We start from the raw sequence: 23,922 nt of genomic DNA, 5'->3' as shown, positions 1-23,922 counted from the left end.
GTGCTATTTCTAAAATTCTGATATTATATTGCTCTGAGACAATATTCCACTTACGTTGAAAATAAAGTTAAAATTTAAATAAATGACTAAATGATGTTACTGAGTGTTTTATATTGAATGAAAACTATATACAGATTTGGGTAAATTACTTTGTCAAGAGTAGATCTATCAGGCTAACTGACGTTAATAAGTTGCACAGGAGCTGATAAACGGACAGAAGCAGAATACCTACTGTTCACTTAAAAATTCAGAATCTTGTGAAGAAAATATACATTTTTCTGTAAAATCAATGATACATTCAATGCTTAAAAACTGTGAGAGTGAGAGTGGAGTAAGACAAACTGTTAGGTTGTAATGAACTTTCATATAATTTAGGACACCACATAACAGCCTCATTTCAAGGCAAGAAATATTTCAGAAGGTTTATTCGTAAATGAATACTTCACCAGAATACTGCACACTGGGAGAGGTAAGGGACAGCAGTAAGAGCTACCAAATCAAATACTCTTTCAGCTGATAGGCCCTCGGGATCTGCAAATGCAATTTCCCTCTCATTTCACAGATGAGGAAACAGCTCTGGAAACACAAGGTGACTTGCTCAAGGTCACAATTAGACTTTCTTGGATGTTGTCCTTTCCTCTGTACCAGCTAGCTGCTAAGGAAATGATTTCTAGCATAAAAGCAAACTAAACTGAGTTAAGCTCAAACGCAGTGTAAAAGAAGGCTGTTAGAACTATGCAGTATTAGCCACAGGCTGAGGATTAAATCCCTGAAGGTTAATGTAAGTAATTCTAAGGAGTATTATGATCAGACTAGAACAGTGATAGCTAACCTTTAAACTGTAATTACTAGCTATCCAGTATTATTTAATGACCACTTTATACATTAATTCATATATTCTACCTATGAAGTATGCATCTTTTGATTTCTTGACTGCTGCTTCCACGGCTATTGATTGTGGATCCAAGTAAAATGAAATCCTTGACAACTTCAATCTTTTCTCCGTTTATCATAATGTTGCTCATTGGTCCAGTTGTGAGGATTTTTGTTGTCTTTCTTTATGTTGAGGTGTAATCCACACTGAAGGCTGTGGTCTTTGATCTTCAGCAGTAAGTACTTCAAGTCCTCTTCACTTTCAGCAAGCAAGGTTGTGTCATCTGCATAACGCAGATTGTTAATGAGCCCTCCTCTAATCCTGATGCCCCGTTCTTCTTCATATAGTCCAGCTTCTCGGATTATTTGCTCAGCATACAGATCGAATACGTATAATGAAAGAATACAACCCTGACACACACCTTTCCTGACTTCAAACCAACCAGTGTGCCCTTGTTCTGTCCAAACAACTCCTCTTGATCTATGTAAAGGTTCCTCATGAGCACAATTATGTGTTCTGGAATTCCCATTCTTCACAATATTATCCATAGTTTGTTATGATCCACACAGTCGAATGCCTTTGCATAGTCAATAAAACACAAGTAAACATCCTTCTGGTGTTTTCTGCTTTCAGCCAGGATCCATCTGACATCAGCAATGATATTCCTGGTTCCACGTCCTCTTCTGAAACCAGCCTGAATTTCTGGCAGTTCCCTGTCGAGATACTGCTGTAGTCATTTTTGAATGATCTTCAGCAAAATTTTGCTTGTGAGTGATATTAATGATACCGTTCTATAGTTCCCACATTCGGTTGGATCACCTTTCTTGGGAATAGGCATAGATATGGATCTTTTCCAGTCAGTTGGCCAGGAAGTTGTCTTCCGTATTTCTTGGCATAGATGAGTGAGCACCTCCAGCGCTGCATCTGTTTGTTGAAACATCTCAATTGATATTCCATCAATTCCTGGAGCCTTGTTTTTCACCAATGCCTTCAGAGCAGCTTGGACTTCTTCCTTCAGTACCATCGGTTCCTGATCGTATGCCACCTTTTGAAATGGTTGAACATCGACTAATTCTTTTTGGTATAATGACTCTGTGTATTCCTTCCATCTTCTTTTGATGCTTCCTGCATCATTTAATATTTTCCTCATAGAATTTTTCACTATTGCAACTTGAGGCTTGAATTTTTTTCTTCAGTTCTTTCAGCTTGAGAAACTCCGAGCGTGTTCTTCCCTTTTGTTTTTCCATCTCCAGCTCTTTGCACGTGTCATTATGATACTTTACTTATAACATTTTACATTATAATACTTTACTTATAATACTTTCACAAAAGACACATTGCATTGGGTAAATCTGCCGCAAAGGACCTCTTTAAAGTGTTGAAGAGCAAAGATGTCACCTCAAAGACTAAGGTGCACCTGACCCAAGCCATGGTATTTTCAATCACATCATATGCATGTGAAAGCTGGAGAATAAATAAGGAAGACGGAAGAAGAACTGACGCCTTTGAATTGTGGTGATGGCGAAGAATACTGAATATACCATGGACTGCCAAAAGAACGAACAAATCTGTCTCAGAAGAAGTACAACCAGAATGCTCCTTAGAAGCAAGGATGGCAAGACTGTGTCTTACATACTTTGGACACGTTGTCAGGAGGGATCAGTCCCTGGAAAAAGACATCATGCTTAGCAGAGTACAGGGTCAGCGAAAAAGAGGAAGACCCTCAACGAGGAAGACTGACACAGTGGCTGCAACAACGAGCTCAAGCATAACAACGGTTGTAATGATGGCTCAGGACTGGGCAGTGTTTCATTTTGTTGTGCATAGAGTCGCAGTGAGTCAGAACTGACTCGACAGCACCTAACAACAACAACCTATGAGATATATACTACTGTTCTCATTTTGCAAAGGAAGAAAGAAGACACAATGAAGTTAGTTAAGTGGTGAAGCCAGGAGACTAGAGGAGATTCAAGAGGAAAGGGGAACAAAGTTTATGTACCCATTCTATCTACGTGTCTAAATTTATCCAGATGTTTACAAAGTACTTAAAAACTCAAGATCATAAGTAATTTTAAAAGACAAGATATTTCATATGGTCCCTATTTTTTTTTTTTTTTTTTTTTTTGTTCCTTCTTCTTACTGGATTCCTGTAGCGAGAATTAATGATTTTCAAAACGATATAGCAGTTAGGTGTATTTCAGGGCATTTTTACAAAGGCCTGTGATGTATTTCAGAAAAAGTTTGCTGGGTCTATAAAATAACAGGGAATGCAAGAAATTTCAGTAAATCTCAAAAAAATCATAAATAACATGTGACCCTCAAGCCTTACTTAAATTGTAAATCTTAAAAGTTAAACTTCTGTTCAGCTAAGATAAAGCACAGTTATTTCAGATCAAGAGTTAACCTCAACTTCGCATACTAGGAATACAAATGATCTGTTCTAGGGGTACAACCCAAATTTCAAAACTCAGATGCCTTACATTAATCCTTCAACAAGAGATGGATGGATAGATGTATGGATAGACAGATGCAATGAGAGACATTTTCAAACTTACAGAATATAATGATATAATTTTCCCTAATTTTTAGAAGCCACGTTTCTAACTTACCATTTTTTCCCTCTTATCCTGCTCTGTGGGTGGTTCTTCATCTTCTGTTGCTTTTGGTTCCTCAAGATGAGACATCAGCATACAGCTAATGTAAACAAAAAACAAAAAAACAGATGTTTTAAATGAGTAAGAAACATCTGCAACATAATAAAAACAAGCCCTCAAAATCACTGAGAATACAAATGATTCTATGTGTGAAAACGTGAGCAACAGACCAGATGAATTTGATTTTTCTTTTAAGATAAATTTTATTTAAAAAGCCCACATCAAAATATTTTAGAGCATTTTCCTCAGGCACTTAAAGTGATGAACTGTAGACTATATATAGGCAACTTCTGAACCAAACATAACCTTTACAAAGCAAGGTGTACCCTTCATATCTTTTTAAAAAATGATACTTATAAACACCTGAAATGAATACTTTTCACTAATCTTTATGTGTTTATAGGTTGTACATGTTTCATAACAATAGCAATAATCATTTAAACAATATTATTAAAACACCCTTAATCAAGTAAACGCCTACTTTGTGTTCCAAATGTCATTACTATGCTATAGGGAACTTGTCCGTGATAGCACTTGTACCTGAACAACAGTTATAAATCATTTTATTTTGATTATCAGCACCATTGCTCTTCACCACTAGCAGAAATAATAGAAGTATAGTTTCCTATACAGTCAACACTGGTTCCAGGGAGACAAGAAATGAATATTGCCTAATGAATCAAGTTGATGGAACAAACCCATTGTTTCCTATTTTAGAGTTGTAGAATTCAGTAATTTATCAGTCATAGGTTCCTAACCAATAAACTGTGGCAACAAAAAGCCTGGTCTCTCTTATGCATGTAGCAAGGACAGATGAAGGAAAATTCCTGACTCGGCTACAGCATGACACCAGGAACTAGATCAAGACCACTCTTCCAGTGGATACAGGTGTCCTTTTCTCTCTATTCCCTATCATTAAAAATACAGCTTTTTGAACTACCTCTCACCCAGTCAGTGCACACTGGTGGATCAAATAATGAGAACCTTAGAATGGAAATCAGAAGCCCTGAAAAACAGCAAGGGCGCAATTCCTAACTCAACGCCTGGCCTGGATCTCTCAGAGCCACAATGCTTTCACCTGGCACGTAATTGGCATATTATAATGAAGCACAAGTAGTTGGGCAATGGACCCTGGCACAAAGTGAGAAAATTAAGACAACATTTTACCAGTTTAAAAACCATTTAATAAAGTGAAATGTGCCATGTAATATTCTCTTATTAATAACACAGCCCTGGGTAGAGAGGGTGACAGAAAAAGTTTCCTTTCTCTAGCCCTGGGTTACTGGTAGAGAAGAAAGACGATACAGCCAGGAAGGATGTACCTCCAAGGTATACCAGAACCGCTGGCAGTCCATTACCACTTCTGAGTATGAAAGGCAAAGGAGCCCTCCTTGTCAAGAAAAAGTCTAGATTTCAAAGTTTGTATTTTAGAACTGTATGATATTATGGGGTTCCCTCACACTAGCCATAAATGGCTGTTGCAAATTTGCATTCTAGCTCCAATGAATAGGGATCTCCAGGGAAGGGTCACATTTTTAGAGGCAGTATGTGCTTTATTTTGGAAACCCTGGTGGCGTAGTGGTTAAGAGTTACAACTGCTAACTAAACAGTCAGCAGTCTGAATTTATCAGGTGCTCCTTGGAAACACTATGGGACAGTTCTACTCTGTCCTATAGGGTCACTATGAGTCGGAATCAACTCCACGGCAGCAGGTTTGCTTTTGGTTATGCTTTGTTTTACATCAAATTCTTTCTCTGCATTTCAAAATCTGTTAATTTACTTGTACAGTAAAAACTCTGTTTTGCCTTCCTTAAATTAAACCATTTATCACACTAATAACGGACTATATTCTGGAGATACACTTTGTCCACTGACCAAGAACTACCTAGAGGGCATATAGTTTTTGCTTTGGTATTCTGCAAATTACATTCATGTGGGTGATGCAATAATATTTGGATTGAAAAATTCCAAAGCTGAAACTCTCCTGCATGAAAATCTCCAACTAAAAGTCAAATCTTATCATGATAACGAAGATCAAAGACAATCATGTTTTATATAAAAAGCATGATGAGAATGAATAGATTTCTAGTAAGCTAAAATGTATGGACTATGAATGTAATAATAGTAACAACAGCAGTTTAAAACAGGGATTAGTCAATATCTGAACACATGCAGCCATGCCTCTATCCTATACAGTCATGCCCCACATAATGTCCATTCATGCAATGTCCGTCTGCGTATACGTCCGTGGTCCTGTAAGGTTATATTCTTTACTGCCTACACAGCAATGAATAATAAGAGGTCTGGGATACTAACCATTGTTCTATCATGAGTGTACTGCCTAACAAAGTACCTCCCTGGGTCTCCACAATCACCAATATCTTTTAAGGCTCCAAAGTCAGAATCGAAGCTTATGCATGAATGCCAGCTCTCAGGTATGGCTTTGGTTCATAACAATGTGAGGGTGCTGGTCCGCAGGCGGACTAACGCCTGGTCCCTGCCACCAGGGATTGTCACCCCCAAGCCCGTGCAATTCCCAGAGCTGGAGCAGAGGGGCAGTAGCCATTACTCGCACAGGGCCCTGCACACAGCTCAGGACACAGGAATCCTGGGCTTCAGCACCCAACGGAGGAGCCCACAGCTGCACAAGCGCCTTTGCACAACATCCAAATCACATAACGTCCTACTTCACAGAACATGTTGTGGACATCAAAAGACGCTTGACTGTACTCACAGCAGAAATCATTGAACAGACAGAAGTAGTACACTAGCCTGTTAAATCAGATTTTTTCTCAACAAGGGACTCCAATCAAACACAACCACCAAGTGTGGTCATGCAGCATGAAGCCTTTTCAATCATTCCTGGTTTAAACGGTACTTGCAATAATGTCTCTCACTGGATCAACACAAACTCTGTACTCTAAGTATTTCAGCCATTTTACAGATGAGAAATGTAAGGCTGAATTTATTCACTGAACACTGATAAATAGGACTTGTCCTCAAAATTTTCCTAGCCAAAGTGAACTTCTGCATAATTCACAGTCTCAGATTGAGATGCTTTAATTTTGCCCTTACTTTAGCACCTGAACAGATCAGAGCTACTGTCTGAAAACAGCCTTGTCCCACTCTGCCTGAGCCTGAGCCCACCTGTGTGCAAAGGTGAAATGGTTGGCAACAAAGGCAAGTACTCAAGTCATGCTTTGATGTCCATTATCAGCGGTTCTCAAATTTCAGCTTGCATTTGATCCCCTGAGGGCTATCTTAAAACACAGACTGCTGCGCCCTACTCCCAGAGTTTCTAATTTAGTACAGTTGTGTGGGCCTGAAAATCTGCATTTCTCACAAATTACCCCGTAACAGTGGTTAGAGGTCATACTTCGCTAAGCACAGTTCTAAATGCGTCCTACTTATAGCTCTGTAGGCCACATGAAGAAGCCCTGGTGATGCAGTGGATAAGAGCTCAGCTGCTAACCAAAAGGTCAGCAGTTCGAATCTACCAGGCACTCCGTGGAAACCCTATGAGGCAGTTTTACTCTGTCCTATAGGGTCATTGTGAAACTGCTTCTAAAAGAATGAATTTTTTTTTTCATGCTACACAACCAGCTTTCAGCCAGGCTGACATAAGAACCATATATGGGTCACTTCTAAATGTTATAAATAAAACCAGAATTGACATTATTCAACTAGCCTCTGTAGTGGACACACTGGTAACCTATATAATACTCCCCTTTCCTACCAGAACCATGATTCTGCCCTGTTATCCTCCTCTTCCATGACACTTTATGCTTCAGAAAAAGCTAATCCCAGCTCCACTCCCAGTGGCTCAATAAGCAATCATGGTGATCCTAGTCTCCAGTCAGTGACTGCTTTCTGCAGGGTTATGTTTAAGAAATCATGGCCAATTTGATATAAGGCGAAGTCTGACAAAATGACTTCTAGGAATGGTTTCACTTGATCTTAAAAAATGACAAAAGAAAAAGACATCTGCTACTGACACGGTCATGAACTGTGATGTCTGGTGTAGACTAGAACTACTTTGTGACAATGAGGAAAGGACCCTACAGATGAGGTTAACGTGCTGCGGATGATGGGAGTAATGGGTCTAGGTGATACTGCTGAGCCCACAATTAGCTAATCCTGAGGCTACTTAAACACTGTCATTTTGTTGTCAATGGAAAAGCCCTGGTGGCAAGGCACTCAGCTGCTAAAAAAAAGGTTGGTGGTTCAAAACCACCAGCGGCTCCGTGGGAGAAAGATGTGGCAGTCTGCTTCTGTAAAGACTTACAGCCTTGGAAACCTTATGGGGACAGTTCTACTGTGTCCTACAGGATCCCTATGAATCGGAATCGACTCGAGAGCAGTGGCATTTTTTGTTTGTTTTGCTGTCAATGATAACTTCTTTAGTGTTAAGGTTTGTTGAATCAGTTTCCTCTTACTTGCAGCTAGAAGTTCTTTTACAGTCCTTTATATAAATATCTTATTTAAAAAAAAGTCATTTCTGGGCACAGGCCAAGAAAAAGTCTCTCCTAAATATTTCCTTCTCCTTAAAAATAGAAACTATGTAATTTTTGAAGTTTCTTTTTGCCCTGGCAGTTAGAAAGCACAGAGCTAAGTTGTACGTCCAGATACCACAGGTTGTGCCAGTTAAAGGTTTCTTGTTCCAAATCCTTTGATCCTGTGTTAATAGTTTCCTGTCATAATAAGCATGTGCTTTTCTTAAGCATTGTCTCAAATTCTCTTATGGGAACTAAATAGAACATAAGCAAATAACTAAATGCCATATAACAGCAGTACAGACAAAGTGTCACGAAAAAACAGAGAAGGATGCAATCCACTCTTCCTGAGGGTCTGGAAAGGAATCTTAGTGGTAAGCATCTACGAGGCAGAGCAGGATTACAGGCATGACAAGTGAAGGGGAAGAAATATTATGAGCCAAGGCACGAGTATAAAGGTGTATGCATGCCTGGGGAATGATGCCGACTCCAGGGAGATAAAAGCCCAGTAATAATGTAGATTGAGCGTCAGCTTACAATAAGACCCTACCAACTTTATCCTGTAAGACACTGGGGTTTTAATATTAACAAGTGGGGCAGTATGCTCCAGAGGGGGAAAACTGGAGAAAGAGATCCCGAAGAGGTCACAGGGACCTACACAAGTTAAAATAACACACAGTTGACAATATCAGAATCAGGGAATCAAGGTGTCTTCAGGCACTGCCTATTCTGAAGAGTTATCTGTTGGGTCAATATTCCTTGTAGCAAGTAAAGGAGAAAGAAGACTTACAAAAGCCTGAATTTTACTTCTGTTTTAAATAAAACTACTTCCTTTACTGTTAGCTGCCCTGGAATCAGCCCTCGACGCATGGCAGCCCCACACACAATGACAGAGAACACTGCTTGGTCCTGTGACAGCCCCATGATCGGCTGCAGATCGGATCATTCTGATCCACGGGGTTTTCAGTGGATGATTTTTCGGAAGTAGATCACCAGTTCATTTTAGTCTGGAAGCTCCGTTGAAGCCTGTTTACATCAGAGCAACAGGCAGGCCTCCAATGACAGACAGGTGGTGGTTGCACATGTGATACATTATCTCCGGCGTGGAAGGCAGAGTTCTACACTGAGCCACTCATGCCCTCTGTTTCCTGTATAGCCTGTGTATTTTACACTCTCTAGGTAAAAAGAAAGAATTTATAAGTCCTCTTCTAATCAATAAAGGAGCACTAGTGGTGCAGTGGTTAAGCTTTGGCTGCTAAGTGAAAGGTTGGCAGTTCAGACCCAGCAGCGACTCCGAGGGAGAAAGATGTGGCAGTCTGCTTCCGTAAAGAGTACAGCCTTAGAAACCCTACAGGACAGTTCTACTCTGTCTTACATGGTCGCTATCAGTCAGAATCAACTGGATGGCAACAGGTTTGGGTTTTTCTCCCCCTAATCAATGTTAGTGCCTCTAGGCTTCCTAAAGTACTGGTTAAATTCTTTCTTCCTTTTTACTTCCCAAACTTTGGCAGGGGGCTGTCGATCTCATTTCCTGATGTGTCTGGCAACAAAATACTACTTAAGGAAAGAAAAACAAAACATACCAAGCAAAGGTAAGTAGAAGACAAATCTCTAAATACAATAAATAATGATTAAACTTCATGCATATATTTTCCTGGCTTAATAAGAACTCTAACTGAATAAAAACAAACAAAAAACCTTCAAGACTCTTAAACTCTCAAAATGGAACTCTTCCTTCTTCTAAATGGGATTCAATTTCTGTACGACTATCAACAAATACTAGTATCAAGATTAATTATAGCCAACTATTTTATCTTGGAAGATAAATTTTTGGCAAAATAAAAAAAAAAAAAACGAATCATTAGAGGAATAAAATTCCATTTCTATCTTTTCTACACAAAATGTTATATTTAAATTTTAAAATGTCTATATGAATACAGCTATGAGGACATGGAAACCCTGGTGGCGTAGTGGTTAAGAGTTATGGCTGCTAACCAAAAGGCTGGCAATTCAAATCCACCAGGCACTCCTTAGAAACCCTATGGGGCAGTTCTACTCTGTCCTACAGGGTTGCTATGAGTCGGAATTGACTTGATGGCAATGGGTTTGGTTTTTGGTTTTTTATGAGGACATATTAAAGGGCAAAAATAAGCACAGGCTATTAGGTATAAGCAAAAGGATTAAAAAAAAAAAAGTGTGTGTGTGTGGACAGATACGCACCGACCCAAGTTCATCCCTTTAGCCACACTCAGCCTGTCACCTGTCCTTCCTCCAAACTCTCTCAAATTTGCCTCATCATTGCTCACTGAGACTAACAGCTACTTAAAAGGCTTCTTTACCTCCAACGTGGCAGATTCTCAATTTTTAGAGCACATATGAATTATCCAGGGTCCTGTTTATAATGCAGGTTCTACTGTCCTACCCCTAATGATTGATATGGATCTAGACTGGAGAAAGGGAATCTGCATTTTAATTAAACATGTCCCCCAGACTGTTCTGATGATATAAGTTTCACTATGCTGTGTACCTCTACCCCTCCCAATCACCCACAATGTATAAAAAAAAAAGTGACTTTTCTGAAGTATGAATCTCATCATGTGACTTTGATACTTTAAATCCCCAATGAATCTCCACTGTCTACAGAAAATAGCCTGGAATCCCTAGCATTTCATGGAGGTCACTTCAGTAGCTGGCTCTAATCTATCTTATTCCACACTCCTACAATCTTATGATCCAATCAAGCCAAATTTCTCTCTGTTCTTGGAACACTTACACCTTTCCCCCCTTTTTTTTTGTTCTGAAAAACACACGTTTATCCTTTATGGTGTAAGTAAAATGTCACCTTCTTCATTAATTCTCATTTTTGATTTCTGCTCTGCATTCCTCATGCACCTGCACTTAGGACACTTAATAAATACCCCCCGAGTTTTGTATCAAATATGAAAATATATGGTAGATCACAGTACACTTCTCCAAAGTTACACTCAGTTTCCCCAGGCCCCTTCCTTTCCCGCAGTTGGAGAGGGCTGGTCGATTGGTCCCCACCTCCCCTTCTAGGCTATGAGCTCTTTCAGGACAAGATTCATCTTCTTCAGGCACTGAAACGACTTGCTCACACAGCACAGTGCCTGGCACAAATGCGTCTGAATAAAGAGATGATCTGTCAACGAGGCTTCCTTATGCAAGGGAAGAAAACAGGGTTTTCTTTATTTGTTCCAATTGTTTCTAAACTGAGAATACAATAAGAGTTCAAAAGAAGTGGAAAAATTAACTTTCTTTAAATAAACTGTTTCAGTAAACAGGAAGGGGAAGTTGGAGGCTAAGTTAGCTACATAACTAAATACTTTATGTTCCTCACGTTGGCTCTTCTGAAAGTCTAATTATGCCATACACTTCCATGCACTGTAATTCACACAACTATGTATACAAAGAATTACAAAGTGGGAAGATTTATCAGAGATGTAGCTCCTCTTAGAAACCGAAATACAGATGTGTCTCTACTTTTGCTATACTAAATACCACCCCAGGGCAGAAAGCAATCACCAAGCAATTCTGGGGAAGAAAACAGTGACTCTACGTTCCCGCTACCCATACACACTAACCTTCAAGTCTAGGTCTGTCTAGTCTGAAACCCTGTAATGGTCTTCTAGTCAGTTTGTTTTCCTTACTTCCAACATCTTCCCCTTCCAAACCATCTTTTACTTCATGGCTGTGGTTGCCATACTGAGACAGAAGGCTCAATTCTTCCACTCATTTGCTGTGTCACTTGTACTTTTCTGAGCTCCACTATCCTGATCTTTAAAATCATGAAACTGTACTACAAAATTTCTAAATTTTACTTCTAACAACTTCCAGATTCTTGTCTCTTCCGACTGAAAAGTGCTATTATTTTGTTCTACTTCCTAAATCCTGACTCTCATTCCTCCCTGAAGACTGTAACCCACCGTGCCTTTTCTTTCTCTGAATATCCATTAAAGCATAATCAGGAGTTCTACTATTTTATGTGTGTTCTGTATAAAACATACATAACAGCTTTTAATTATTACTAGTGTTTCACCCCCTCCAAATAAATTATATACTCTAAAAAGAAAGAACAAGGAACATCTGAACATATTTCACAAGTACACCTACTCCTCACTTATCAACTATCGTGTTATGCGACATTTTGCACTTAAGACATAGTAAAAAATTGACAATATTTTACTATCCAACAGAAGTGAAAAATCTACTTTGCACATAAACAACACATGTCTGGAAGTAACAAATGCCAAGGTGCAAGGTGAAAGTAACGCTATGATGGTTAAGGTTATTTGTCAACTTGGCTGGGCCACGATTTGTTGTGGTTTCGTAGTTATGTAATGAGGTAGTCTTCTTCCGTTTTGTGATCTGATGTGGTCATCCTCCATTTTTGCGTAACACCAATTTTCACATACCGACCTGGTCTTTGGACCCTAACTGTGTCAATATATGAGGAGTGGATGTAGCTGTAAACTGTGTTATGTGTTATGTATAAAAACATAGTATTTACAGTCATGTGGCACAAACCCTTATGTTAACTTTAAAAAAACTGCCTAAATGCGTGAATGGTTTCTAATTTTTGGCTGGTAATCACGAAGTTTGATGTTTCCACTTCATCTGAACTCCTGTTTTCTTAAAAACCTAAGTTGCATGTCACAGACACATTTTATTTATAGATATTAAAAAAGATATCAACATACATATGATCTCTATCTTTTTTTAAAAAATATGCTATGCTATAGGATCACTATGAGTCTGCATTGACTCAGGGGCAATGGGTTTGTTTTTTTTTTTTGTACAGATGGTTTTAGAAAAAGCAAACAGGCTCCATATATTATTAATGAATGGAAGTCAAGTGGTCTAGACACTTACACAGCCTTGCTTATCATTATGTGAAACATGCCCTTTATTAACAGTAATAATGAGAGAAAAGGTGTGATTATTCTCACTAATTACAAAAGGATATCATGATCAATTTAAAAAAAAAAAAACAGAAAATTTCAAATTAATAGGTATATAAGAGATTATTAGCATTCCCAATAACATGATTTCAACCCCTATCTCAAATAATATAATTTTAACTAGTCTTTTTTGGAATTAACCAAGTACTGTTGTTGTTGCTGTTGTTAGGTGCCACTGAGTTGGCTCCAACCCAAAGTGACTGTGATGGGTAAGACTGTGTTAACTTGGCTAGGCCATGATTCTCAGTGGTTTGGCAGTCATATGATGTCGTGATCGCTCCCATGATGGGATCTGCTATGAGTAGCCAATTGGTTAAAAGGGAGTTTCCTTTGGTTTGTGGCCTGCATCAGATACAAGCAGACATTCTGGCAAGGCTCATGGCTTTTGCTCATTCTGCATCCTGCAGCTGGCTCCTGCTTGTCTGACCACCAGTTCTTGGGACTTGAGCTAACAACTTACCTGCAATTTTGCCTGCCGATCTTGGGATTCTTCAATCTTCGCAGCCTGTGAACAGCCCTGCTCTATGACCTGCCAATCCTGGGTTCGCCAACCCCTGTGGCTACATGAATCAGAGGAAGCCTCCCGTCTGACCTGCAGACTTGGGGGACTCCAGTCTCTATAACCACGTGTGCCATTTCCTTGATATAAATCTCTCTCTCTATATATATAATATGCTTTATTAGTTTTGTTTCTCTAGAGAACCCAGCCTAAGACAGCAATGTTATGTATAACAGAACAAAACGTTGCTCAGTCCTGTGCCATCCTCACAATCATTGCTATCTTTGAGCCCACTGCTGTAGCCACTGTGTCAATCCATCTTGTTGAGGGTCTTTTTTCACCGACCCTCTATTTTATCAAGCATGATGGCCTTCTCCAGAGACTGACTGATTTCCCCAATAACATGTCCAAAGTAAGCAAGACAAAGTCTTGCCATCCTTGCTTCTAAGGAGCATTCTGGCTGTACTTCCTCCAAGACAGTTTTATTCATTCTTTTGGCAATCCATAGTATATTCAGTATCTTTTGCCAACTCCACAATTCAAATGTGTTAATTCTTCTTTGGTCTTCCTTTCTCACTGTCCGGGTTTCTCATACATTAGACCTGAGGATCTGCTCCCATAAAGATTACAGCTCAGAAAACCCTATGGGCAGTTCCACTATGTCACAATGGGTAGCTATGAGTCAAAAATTAACTCGACGGCACCTAACAACAGTAATCAAGTACTACATGACCTCAAACATCTTAAAGACACCAAACATACTCAGTCAAACACAAAGCAATTTATCATCTTTTTCCTATAACTTGCCTAAAGAGCAAGGGATCTTTTTAAGTTGAAAAAAAGAGAACATTCAAAACATTTCTAAAAAAAGAATTCATATGCTAAAACACACTTGGAATTTTTTAAGAACATAATGTCAAATCATAAAATGATGATTAGACCAAAAAAGCCCAAATTAGAAGATCACTGTAATAGAATAAATGATCTCAAGATCAAGCAGTAAGAATTATAAGAATTAAAACTTTTCTTACAAAAGGTAAAACTACAATGTTTCCATATTATGATGATCATTTATATGGTGATAATAAACAAAATTCATGCAGTATGTATTTAATTATTCCCTAAGTAATTAAATGCTCCACCTACTCTTTATAAGTTCCTGTGTCAGGATCTTCCGTCATCACATCATGGAGGCCCTCCACTGAGATGTTTATAATCCCACAGAATTTATCTTGGATAACACTAGAATAAAAGGGAAGCAAAACAGGTTAACTAGAGTATTTCAACAGGTAATTCTTTTTTTTCTAATTATCCTCTTATACAGGTGATAACTTTTAGTTCTGAAATATAAAAGAAACTTCAAAAATATATTTCTTAATGCAAACACTTTACCTTTGCATATAACTTGAAAAAAGAATTTATTTTACTAGATTATTAGTGTGTTTAAATACTAGGAGAGTAGATTTGAGAGATTTTTTATATTCTTTGATTTATTACACCAAAAAAGCACACCACTTGTTGTCTAGTCAAATCTGACTCATGAGTTACTTTTATAATTCTAAAGATACAAAGTGTTCAAGATTAAAAACCTTTGCTCTTCTTAAGACACTGTCAAGAAAAATAGAAGGTAAGCCACAGGCTGGGAAAAAATATTTGGCAAGGATGAGAAACAACTGGAATTCTCATACACTACTAGTAAGAATATAAAATGTTACATCCATTTGGAAAACACTTTGGCAACTTTTATAAACATACACTTACCATACAACAAAGCAATCCCATTCCTAGGTATTTACCCCCCAAAAATGAAAACAAATGTTTTAAGACCTGTATGTGAATGTTTATGGTAGTTTCATTCATAATAGTCTAAAACTTCAAACTACGCGAATGTCCATCAGCTAGTGAATAAAAAAGCAAACCGTGGAACACTTATCCAATGGAATAGTATTCAGCAATAAAGCAAACTACAGATACAAGCAACAACATGGATAAATCTCAAAAGCTTTAAGCTATGAGAAAGAAGCCAGGCTCAAAATGCTATATACTGTATGATTACATTTATGTGATGCCCTGAAAAGACCAAAACCATTACAAGAGAAATCAGATAAATGGTTGCCAGGAACTGGGACTGACTGCAAAGGGGTACAACAGAACTTTCTGAGGCAATGGGAATGTTCTATAGCTTGAGCATTGCGGTGGTTACACAACTATATACATCTGTCAAAACTGTATACTTAAAAGGGTTTTACTACATGTAAACTACATACTTCACCCTAATTTTTAAAAAACAGTTAAAGTATATAATCATCTATTGGCACACTAAATTATAATACTGCATTTAAAACTAACTGAATAAATTCTAATTCCTGCCTCTATGGAGTATATAACATCATTCTTAAAAGGGACTTATGGTGTTTCTCATCCCGCATTAACATGCATAAGTAATGAAAAAAGTTCAGTGAAGCAACTGCCAGGGTCAACACAGTTTGGGTCTTGTTTCAACCTTTGTTCAACATTTGTAAGGTCAATGCCTTTTGTCTATACTTTCAGATGTAAATAAATTTTGAAGAACTACCTCACCAGATGTGCAAGATAGTATTCTGATATACAGATATCGTTCTCATCTGCTTTTAACACCCTCTTGCAGGAGGATAGGAGCCTGGGTGGTACAGGTGGTTTGAGATTGGCTGCTAACCTTAAGTAAGACTTCATTACAATTATTCTCAGTATGTCACCTTCTAGAAGGCCTCCCCCGCCCCCTCCCCCATCATCCATTCAAACCTGAGACAGGATATAATGTAAAAGAGCTGAAGGTACCCAGAGGAAATCATGTAATCTTAGATCTCACTCAGTTCTTAACCCTTCAAACGACTGCTTAGTGATGGAGACGTGACAGCTGACATTAACCAGAAAGACATAGCAATCTAGAAGCCCTTGAAAGAATTAGCTAAGATCCATGCTAGTCTATTAAAAACAAAACAGAACAAACAGTGGTCATCAACTCAATTTTGCCTCATGGCAACCCCATGTGTGTCAGGGTAGAAGTGTGCTCCGTGGAGTTTTCAATCACTAACCTACAGTATATATAACTTTTACATAACAGTACAAAACAAAAAAGATCAAGTAATTATTCCAGAAAAAAAAAAACTTTACATCTTGCTGTAGTCCTATGAGGAGACTTTAGAAGACTGGCTCACTGTGAATTAAAAATCAGGTGGCTGATTTATATCAAGATACAAGTTAATTTTTAAAGAAGGGAGTAGAGAGAATAAATGGTCATATATATTACCCAGACCAACCCTTCCTGGTAAATAGATCATCATAGCTAATTCATTTTAAACACCATGGGAGTCCATGAAATGTGTCAGATACCCTAATAGGTCTCGGGGATAAAAAGATGGCTACCTCAGGAACTCAGAAACTAAAGGAAACTTTTACTGCAGATAACTTTGAATACACATATGGAGGAGATCTGTTACATACGTGAATGTTATCTGTTCTCTGTTTCAAAGAAAAATTTGAGAAACCCTGGGCTGCAAGCTCAAGAGCTCATTATGGATGAGAAATCTGAAGGAAGGACAAAGAAATTAGGTAATAAATTAGATGTTCCTTTTGTTTGTTTTCAATCACATTATGATATCCTGATTAACTCCCTTTCTCATTTTTAGGGATATTTCTGACTCATTAACTGGCACTCATCCTAAGTCAGAGTATCCAGTCCCCTGGATGATATTAGAGAAGCAATGTCAAATTATTATTCTCCAGTTCTCACCAATGACCTTTACAGATTTGAGTCATTCTATTATCACTTAAGATCTTGGAATTTTCAAGTTAAAAACGCCGTCTTTCATTGATTGCATTAGGATAGATGCTCCCACTAAACAAAGAAATCCCAATTTTGATATAGTTATTTGCAGTTTACAATGCTAAATGGGACCTAATGGGTTCTATTTATTTCCTTGTTACTGAGGGTTTCCAGGAGACAAATGGGTACTTGTTACTCCTGTCTCTTAAATTTCATTCTCTTTATTCTTAGTTTAAAACTTTCAAGGGTTATCAAGGACTTCAGCAAGCTCTATTAAACCCCAAATTTCCTAAATTATATCCCATTACTCTTTCCTTCACCACTCTCAGGCAACAGTTAAGTCACCATCTCCTGAATATAATGGCTACCAACTCAACTCTGCTTACTCCCTTCCTGCTACTGACAATATTCTCAACTCACCTTAGTTCACCCTTTCTCCATGAAGCCTTCCCTGACCACTCTCTAACTCACTGTAAGTGAGCACTCTGTCCTTTGAATTTCCAATAGCATAAACTCTTTGTACAACTCATTTGGCAGGCAACTCATGTGGCTTCTTTTATATTACTTTTTCCTAATGTCCTTTAATCTTTCATGCCTGCATGCCTTCTCTCCCTAAGATTTTAAGTAATTTGATGCAGAGACCATATATTACATTTATTTTTTATCTCCCATAGGGTAACATTATGCGTAACATGAAAACTCAATAAATCAAAGAAATTAATGAAACCAAGAGCTTGAGAATTGCAATTGCCCTCTCTTCTTTTTACAATTTTATTTTTACTTACTTCTCTTTTAAATTGTAAGCCTGAAGAGCTGAGTTGTAGATACCAAATATTACAACTGATTATAGGGGGCATGAGTCAGATTATAGAACAGAGGGTGGCTGTGTTAGAAATCTATTTCTGAAACATTCTTTGGAAAATGCAAGGTAAGTTTAGTATCAAAGACAAAAGATAGGAAAGTGAAAGTAAAACCAAAAGGGGAAAAAGCACTAATAACCTGAATATTTTCTTCCTTCTTACTTGTCACAAATACTTGATTTATTTTACATGTATGGTTGGTATAGTAATTTATTCCCATAGACATATACCGCAGAAAGAAGACAGGCCTATCTTTAAAGATCAGCTTGTATGTCATAAATGATGTTACACGCGTACAAGTATTAAATTAGTAGGTGAGGGCATAAAAAATGGTGATCATACCAAAAAAGACCATTTGACCTTTTAAACCATTTCTACATAGTTTCCAGTTAACTCTTTTTCAGTAAAAGAAATACACATGAATAAAATTGTCACCAGTTCTTAATCTTGTCTTAGTATTTCCTAAAGGTGTGGTATTTTAAGGCATTTTTCTGGGTACATAAAAGTATATTTGCAGAGTATGTGAACTGTAGAAACAATGCAGAGTGATTTTTCTTTGCTTTTGAAAACTACATATTAAAGAAAAAATATATTAATCAATTTTCCTTGTTTATTGACCCGATTTTTAAAACTATGCTGGCTTAAAATGATTTCTGTCTTGTATCACTATGAACCCAAACCACAGGTATTCAGGAAACTAAATGTCCTTAGAGAGACATAGAGCAGAATTTTCAATTCCCAAAGGCACAAAAAAGGACAGATTTTAATACAAATTTGGTTAGCCTAAACAAATATTAGATTGAATGTAAACAGATCTCTAGTTTCTTTCTACTTATCCAATATTTATTAGTATCTGTCTAGTGAGCACTCTCATTTTTTAGATAACTGACCCAGCGCCATAGTGCATATGCCTTAAATTATCTTTAAGTGATGGACTTAAATATTTACGTCACATCCTCATCCTCTTGGACCTGGAAGGAAAAAACACACAGAAACACACACAAAATTGTAAATTAACTTTACAGAGCAGTTTTACAAGCTGAAACTGATTTCACAGCAGCAAACCTAAGAAGGGAATGAATCAGAACCAAAGTCACATTGGAATTTTCTCTGATCTAACCAGCCCACAATTACAGTATTTACACATCACACCTGCTTAATATTTATATCTTTCTTGTACTACAATATTTCAAATACAGAAGGTCAAGAAAGTTAGAGTTCCTTAAAACCACAACCAAATAAAATATTCTCATAACTATATTTCTTTGCCTGTGTCATGTAACAGGATTATGCAAAGAAGAGCGGTTTATTGAAAGAAATGAAGGGGAAAAAAAAAGCTTTCATTTAATCAATCCTATTCCAGAATTTCTATGACACCACAGACTACAAAAGTGGTGACATTTACACTAAAATTAGAGCGGGTTCTTTTTTTTCTTCCTCTTAGATATTTTCCAGAACTTTGGATGCAGATACTTTTGTCATTTAGATGGAAACACACATCCTTTCTACACAGTAATTCTCTGCATGACTGTGGAAAAGTGTACTAATAAATCCAATTCCCCTGACAAATACTGGCAAGGAAATACACAAAAGATTCATAGTGGAAATTAACTAAGTTACCTGAAAATGAAAGTTAAATTTCTTTGCACCCAACAATGGTCCTTACAAAAGCTTTTAAATTATAAACAATGCTCCTGATTACTTTTTTGAGTACACATACATATACAGTATAGACAATAAACCCATATTTTCAAGACAGTAAGATATAAGTTAATGAACCTATGTGTGATGGGAAATAAGAAGAAACTGCCGTCTTATACGAGTTTCAAGAGAAACCCATGCTAGTAGAAACACTGCGCACTGAAGACACACTAAGGTCACATGAAAAGAATTAGATGATCAATGACTGGTAGAGAACTATCTGGAAAAGACAGTAAACTGAAATAGCCCAAATCAATGCTTATTTTGGAGGCTTCGAGGTATTAATTGACAGAATTGATGTTTTATTAAAAGATATAAAACCCCTCAACCAACGCTGGTGGAAATGCAAAATGGTGCAGCCACTGTGGAAAAGTCTGGCAGGTCCTAGAAAAATTGAACATAGAACTACCATATAACCTAGACCTGAAAGCAAAAACACACACAGATATATGTATAGCAATGTTCACTGCAGCACTATTCCCAATAGCCAAAAGGTGGAAACAACCAAAATATCCACCAAATGATGAATGGATCTGCGAAAACCGGTATATACATACAATGAAATATTATTCAGCCATTGAAGGGAATGAAGTCCTGATACATGTCACAACATGGATGAACCTTGAGGACACCATGCTAGGTGAAGTAAGTCCATAAGTAAGCAAAATTATGAATAACAAACCAATATTCTGTATCACTTATATGAAATAAGCATATATAGAAACTAAAGGCAATTAGCAGTTACCAGGGCGAGATGGAAGAGGAAAGGAAAGGGAAAGCTTTAACTTGGAGTGCATTGCAGGTATGCTGACAGTGGTGGGAATGTTTGGAAAGAGAATGTAAACGGGTGCGCAACTTGAAGAATGTGTAATTGCGGTGCAGTGAATTACTTAATATGGCCCTTCTAGCCATACTCTTTGTAACGCCCACCAAGTGACTGGGTAGGACTATGCAAATGAGGTGTTTGTGGCCCACCAAGAGGATTGGACAACTTGCTAATATTGTAAATAAGGTGCTTGGCACTTTTGTGGGGGTGAGACTATGCAAATAAAGTGCACGGAACCCTAGAGTGGGGATTGGTCAGTTTTGCTATCTCGCTAGGCTTAAAGTGAGAGAGAGAGAGAAGAGCTGTAACATGGAAGACAGTGAGAGATGGTGGCATAGCAATAGCAAGAGTGATAGCAATGCAACATAGCAGGAACCAGGAGACCAGTGTGAGATGGCTGCAGTGGGGTCTGCTGACCCATGGAGCTAAGGGTTGTAACACTTGCCTGAGAAGACGCCCAGCCCAGCATCAGCAAAGCCCTCAGCAGAACCCGGCAGCAGTAAGGCCCCACCAGGGTCCAGCAGAAAAGGGTGAGAAGCAGCTGTCCTGATCAAAGAACTGCATCCTGAGTTATTCCTGTTACTTCCAAATTGATCCCGATCCAGAATTGTACTGTTACTTCCTCAATAAACCCCATAACTGTGAATATCCTCTGGGAGTTCTGTGTGGCCACTGCAATGAATTACTGAACCCAGTAGAAAAGTAGAGAGAGGGCTGTGAGATGGGTGGTTGACATGAGAATTGGTAAAAAGTTTGGAGAATGGAGGCATGGTTGACCTCTGTCTCACAGCAATCAGCCTTGGGGCTGGTGATGTTGATAATGGTTCTCCTTTTTGTGAAGTTAGAGGAGGAGCTCAAACGCCTTCACCACATCATTTTCATAGTTGGTGTCAGAAGTGCGACTCTTTGCAGTGGCTCCAGACTCATTGAAGAACAGGCCTTAGTAAGAGAAACAATGAAGGAGTATGGGAAGTGAAACTACTGATTCTTAGATGGTTACTTTGGTTGTTGTTATTTATAATGGCTGAATGGAAAGTGAGAGATGTTATGCTACATGTGAAGTGAGAAAAGCCACATCTGGAGTGGCTCTGGGGAAGGGCCAGGCCGGTTAAATGGAACGACTGACAGGGAGCCAGAGTCTTCTGGTTCTACTCAGCTGGAGGCCCAAGGCCATATGTATATGATGAGTGGGAAGGTAGTCAAGGTGTGGAGAAGATGAAATGTTTTAAAAAGGTTTATGTGTTTATCTGAATGTACTAGAGATACTGAATGCTTCCCCTACCTAGTGTTGTAAACAGACCTATATGTATGACAGAAATGAATATAAAGTATTATAGATAAGAGTATGTAACTCCACCTTCAGCCAATGCTTGTGACTGGATATGCTAAAAAAAAAAAAAATGCTAAAAGGGGACTAGAATTGCCTGAAAGACAAAAGGTTGTTGGTCTGAATCACCAGTAGCCTTGTGTATGGAGTACTGGGGGCTTAAACATGAGCTCCACCCAGGAAATCTGCATTTGAAAAGATATGCAGACCTATCCTCTCCAGAACCGCTGGGAGAAGAGGATATTCAATGTCAATAAAGTGTACATGTAGAAATTAATGAAATGTTGTATGGTTGTTCTGTGTCTATTACAGTAAAAGAAAGGCTATAAAGAAATTAACAATTTGCTCTGAAAACTTTCGACTAAAGCACAAACAATTTTTAAAAAGAAATTAACAGAGATTTGGTAATTAGGGGTTTGGGATATATGGTGAATAGGTTTCTTTTTATATATGGCCTTTCTGGCCTTGGGTTTATAATTCTGCCAAAAATGATTGCTTGAACCACACTCTGCCCTGTGACTGGTCTACTTTACGCGCTTTGCACGGATTAGTCAATTTACTATGCAAAGAGTGGTACGTAAAGCCTCCCAACAGGATTGAGTGACTTGTGGGGATTGGCCAGTTTGTGGTCCTGCAGTGGGGCCATGCCTTAAAATTAATAAGTTTGCTTATATAAGTGGCCAAACTCAGGGTGGAGGGGGGACCTCATTACCATCAAGAGGAGTCTACAGTAGCACATCTTTTGGACCCGGTGTCTTTGCACTAGAATCTCCTAGGCCCAGAAGTGAGAGCTCTAATGCTGAAGAGCATGAGAAGTGGCAGAAAAACAGCAGCAAGCAGAGTAGAGTCAAGCGGTAGAGACATGGCAGCGGCAGCAGTTATGAATGGCAGGAACCACAAGACTGGTAGAAGGTGGTGGTGGGCAAGTTGGCCCATAGAGCAGAAATGGGCATCTCCCAGCAGTTACCAATGGAGCTGGATGCCCTGTAAAGGAGAAGCAGCCACAGTTTGGGCAGATGCTCGAGCAGAGCAGGCAGTAATGTAGGGACCAAGCTGGCCTGCCTTTGGCACCCTGGCTGTGCTAACAGCAAGGGCCCAGCAGAAGAGGCTCAGTTGAGTCCCAGCAGCAGCGCAGAAGCCTCAGGAGCCAGGAAGGTTCCCTGGAGAGCAGGTAGTAGCTGAAGGCAGAGAGGCCTGCACAGCCCAGAGGGGCAGCTTGCTTGCATGCACATCCAAGAGCAGCTGAGAGAGCTATCCTGGTTGGGCACTGTCCTGATTGACAAAATACATCCTGTCTCTTAAGTTGTACCTTGTTACTTCCAAGATGATCCTGATCCCAAGTTGTAGTGTGTTGTTTTCCTAATAAACCACATAACTGTGAGTATGGTCTGCGGTTCTGTGTGGCCTTACAATGAACTATCAAACCCAGCAGAGAAGTAGAGAGTGCCATGGGGGCAACAGCTGGTGTCCCAAATGGTAAAAAAAAAAGTTGGGAGAGTAGAGGTATGTCTGACCTCCACTTCATAGGAACCAGCTTTGTGCTGATCCTGATTCTTATTCCTCAAGAATCTAGAAAAGTTCTGACACTAGATTACAAGATATGACCTTACAAAGAAAATGTTGGACACGGATGAAAACAAAGCTATACAATAAATATTTACAAGGTAATCATGAATATACACCTTCAGGACAAATTTAAAAAGTCAACTGTGCTAATGTTATTACAGTTATATGAAAGATATTCATGGCTTTGGGTTAAATTCCCAGGAAAGTACTACAAGTTACACAGCTCAGATTGAAATAAAGATACTGTGCCCTGGAAAAGTGTTACATGGTCAAAGACGACTTTTACTGGTAATGATGATGACACTATTATCAAAGATTTATAAGAAGGATTTTAACAA

The 23,922-nt window shown here is 38.5% G+C and overlaps 1 protein-coding gene across 1 annotated transcript in view; it reads right to left on the bottom strand.

Moving 5' to 3' along the window:
- The window catches only part of IPO11 (importin 11), a 244,644-nt gene that overhangs the window by 33,671 nt on the left and 187,051 nt on the right, over positions 1-23,922 (bottom strand). The window contains exons 28-29 of the mRNA XM_049864207.1: positions 14,646-14,741; positions 3,484-3,568 (exon numbers count right to left, since the gene is read on the bottom strand). Of these exons, the coding sequence (XP_049720164.1) occupies positions 3,484-3,568; positions 14,646-14,741 (181 nt within the window). The remainder of the gene's footprint in view (positions 1-3,483; positions 3,569-14,645; positions 14,742-23,922) is intronic.

The sequence above is a fragment of the Elephas maximus genome, chromosome 2 (genome assembly GCF_024166365.1).
Source record: "Elephas maximus indicus isolate mEleMax1 chromosome 2, mEleMax1 primary haplotype, whole genome shotgun sequence".
In the NCBI taxonomy this organism is placed as follows: Eukaryota; Metazoa; Chordata; class Mammalia; order Proboscidea; family Elephantidae; genus Elephas; species Elephas maximus.
Note: the sequence above shows the minus strand (reverse complement) of the source record. Positions and strands in the feature narration are given on the sequence as shown.